At 44.9% G+C, this 2,026-nt stretch overlaps 1 protein-coding gene across 1 annotated transcript; it reads right to left on the bottom strand.

Moving 5' to 3' along the window:
- Positions 1-185: 185 nt before the first annotated feature.
- Positions 186-1,471, bottom strand: LOC142166314 (small ribosomal subunit protein bS1m-like). Its single transcript, XM_075225282.1, has one exon. The coding sequence runs from the start codon at positions 1,293-1,295 to the stop codon at positions 690-692; it is 606 nt and encodes a 201-aa protein (XP_075081383.1). The 5' UTR covers positions 1,296-1,471; the 3' UTR covers positions 186-689.
- Between the last annotated feature and the right edge of the window lie 555 nt (positions 1,472-2,026).

Below are 2,026 nucleotides of genomic sequence, written 5' to 3'. Positions count from 1 at the left end.
CGACATGCTATGGTACCCCGGAGTGGGTAGGAGCGGGTCGAGTCCGTATCGCCGCGGAGCAACAGCCGCGTCCGGATCTGATCTATTTACTCGGCAATTCATCCGGTGACTTCACGGTCGCCAAAGAAGCCCCAAGAAGCATCAAACATTTCCGATGAGATCCATGGAGCAATTCTTAGATAGCAAGCACTAGCTCCCGGTGCGACTTCATAAAAAGCAATCAAAGAGAAGATCGAAGAGAATGAAACGCACGTAGTGGTTATTATAGCGGTTCCTTCTTTTCCTAGAAAACGTCCGAAACAACCTGCTACAAAACTACCGAGCAGGGGTAAAAATACGATAAGTAGATACATAATTTCGAGTGTGATCAGACAACCAAAAATCAGACAATGACAGAGCGGCCTGTGATTGAGTGATAGATTGATCGACGACGGAACGAAGAACGAAACTTTACGACAGCTTTTTCGTAAACGTTCACTTGCATCACATCATCTTCAACCAACCTCCACCCGAGAAGCCCATGGGATCCGCTCTACAGATACCATCAAATCCCAGTTTCCGAGATACCACATCAGCCCTATCACCACTAATCCTAGGTTATCAGGGGACGCTAGGCATCGGAATTCAAAAAGTTCTCTTTTTTTTGTCAGCGGATTTCGCTCATCAAGTTCTTCTTTGATCTGCCGCTGTTAGAACACCACAATATTCGTCTTTTTGGGGTTAATGTTCTCAATGGTGAATCGATCATTCGATATCCTTTTCCTTCTGCGACGGAATGGAAGAAAAGTAATGAAACCTGCGATGGCTACTGAATAACCTCCTTTTACTTTCTCAATAATAAAGCCTTTGACCTTTGTATTCGTTCGCCAAATCTTGTTCAGTTCCATCCAAGCTCGGTTTTGTCTGAATCTTCGTGGAAGAAGAAGAAGCGGTTCACCAGCCACTACATCTGTAGATCCCACCAAATCATTAAACCTGGCGGCTGCTCGCTCTTTGATCAGTGATTCACCGGCCACTAGATCGATGAAGAATCTCTCTAAAATCTGCTCTTTGATCAGTGATTCACCGGCCACTAGATCCAGGAATCCCACCTTATTCTCAAACCTGGTGGCTCGGTTGATTGGCACTCCTGTAGGCTCATCTTGCATACAAATTCTGGGGGTCCCAAGTCCTGCATCCACCAAGAACATTTCTTCCCTTAAGCGTAAAACTTCAGATTGTAAGGCGTTTCCACTACATAAGAAAAAACTGGAATTAGATCTTGGAAATGATCGACTCAAATAGATGCTCATCATAAGCTTTTTTTTCCTCCTCTTCGTGTTCTATTGATCAGAAGCATCCAGCAGCGCCACGCCAGTAGAAAGAGTCTTGCTACTAAGCTAAGCTGCTGTTGGGGAACTCGGTATAAGCGATTTTCCGCTTCCGCCTTTCTAGGCTTCACAATAGCTCCCCCCTTTCTTTTCCAATTCCTTCTTTTCGTTCTACTTAGGTGGAGCAATCCGAACTCTCGACAGAATATAAAAGAGGACCACAGGCCTGTGTAAACACCTCAACGAACTCATGTGGACACTCCTCAGCCCGAGGACAATCTCTCAAATACACATGTTGATGTTGTTGACCCGTTTTTCTTTTCTTTGCTGATTCCTCTCAATGAAATTTTCCATGTTGCACTAAGTTACTTACGGATGTATGCATGCGGTCCGGGAACACTTTGGGGTGAACACCCATCCGAACAAGTAGGGTCAATAGTTCAGCATTTAGGCCGTAACATTTAGCAACAAATAAATATTTAACCCAACAAGTGCTCTCCGAACCAAGCTAGATAGTCTCCTATCACTAGGCTCACCAACCAACCTGGACTTTTTTTTTATTATTCCTACCGGATATCAAAACAAACCATAAGGATTGTTTCCAGCCATGAGTTCCCCTATGACATAAGCGCTCTTGGGTGGGGTGGGCCATTCCATCAAATCTTTGAGAAGGGGCCCAATCTCGTATTTGATTGTCGGCGTGGCGATAGGCTTCG

The sequence above is a fragment of the Nicotiana tabacum genome, chromosome 11 (assembly GCF_000715075.1).
Source record: "Nicotiana tabacum cultivar K326 chromosome 11, ASM71507v2, whole genome shotgun sequence".
NCBI lineage: Eukaryota > Viridiplantae > Streptophyta > Magnoliopsida > Solanales > Solanaceae > Nicotiana > Nicotiana tabacum.
The sequence above is the reverse complement of the archived record's forward strand: the minus strand, read 5'-3'. Positions and strand labels throughout refer to the sequence as shown.

What these genes read in the sequence shown, in the direction of transcription:
- LOC142166314 (XM_075225282.1), bottom strand. Translation starts at nt 1,295, where the DNA reads ATGATGAGCATCTATTTGAGTCGATCATTTCCAAGATCTAATTCCAGT.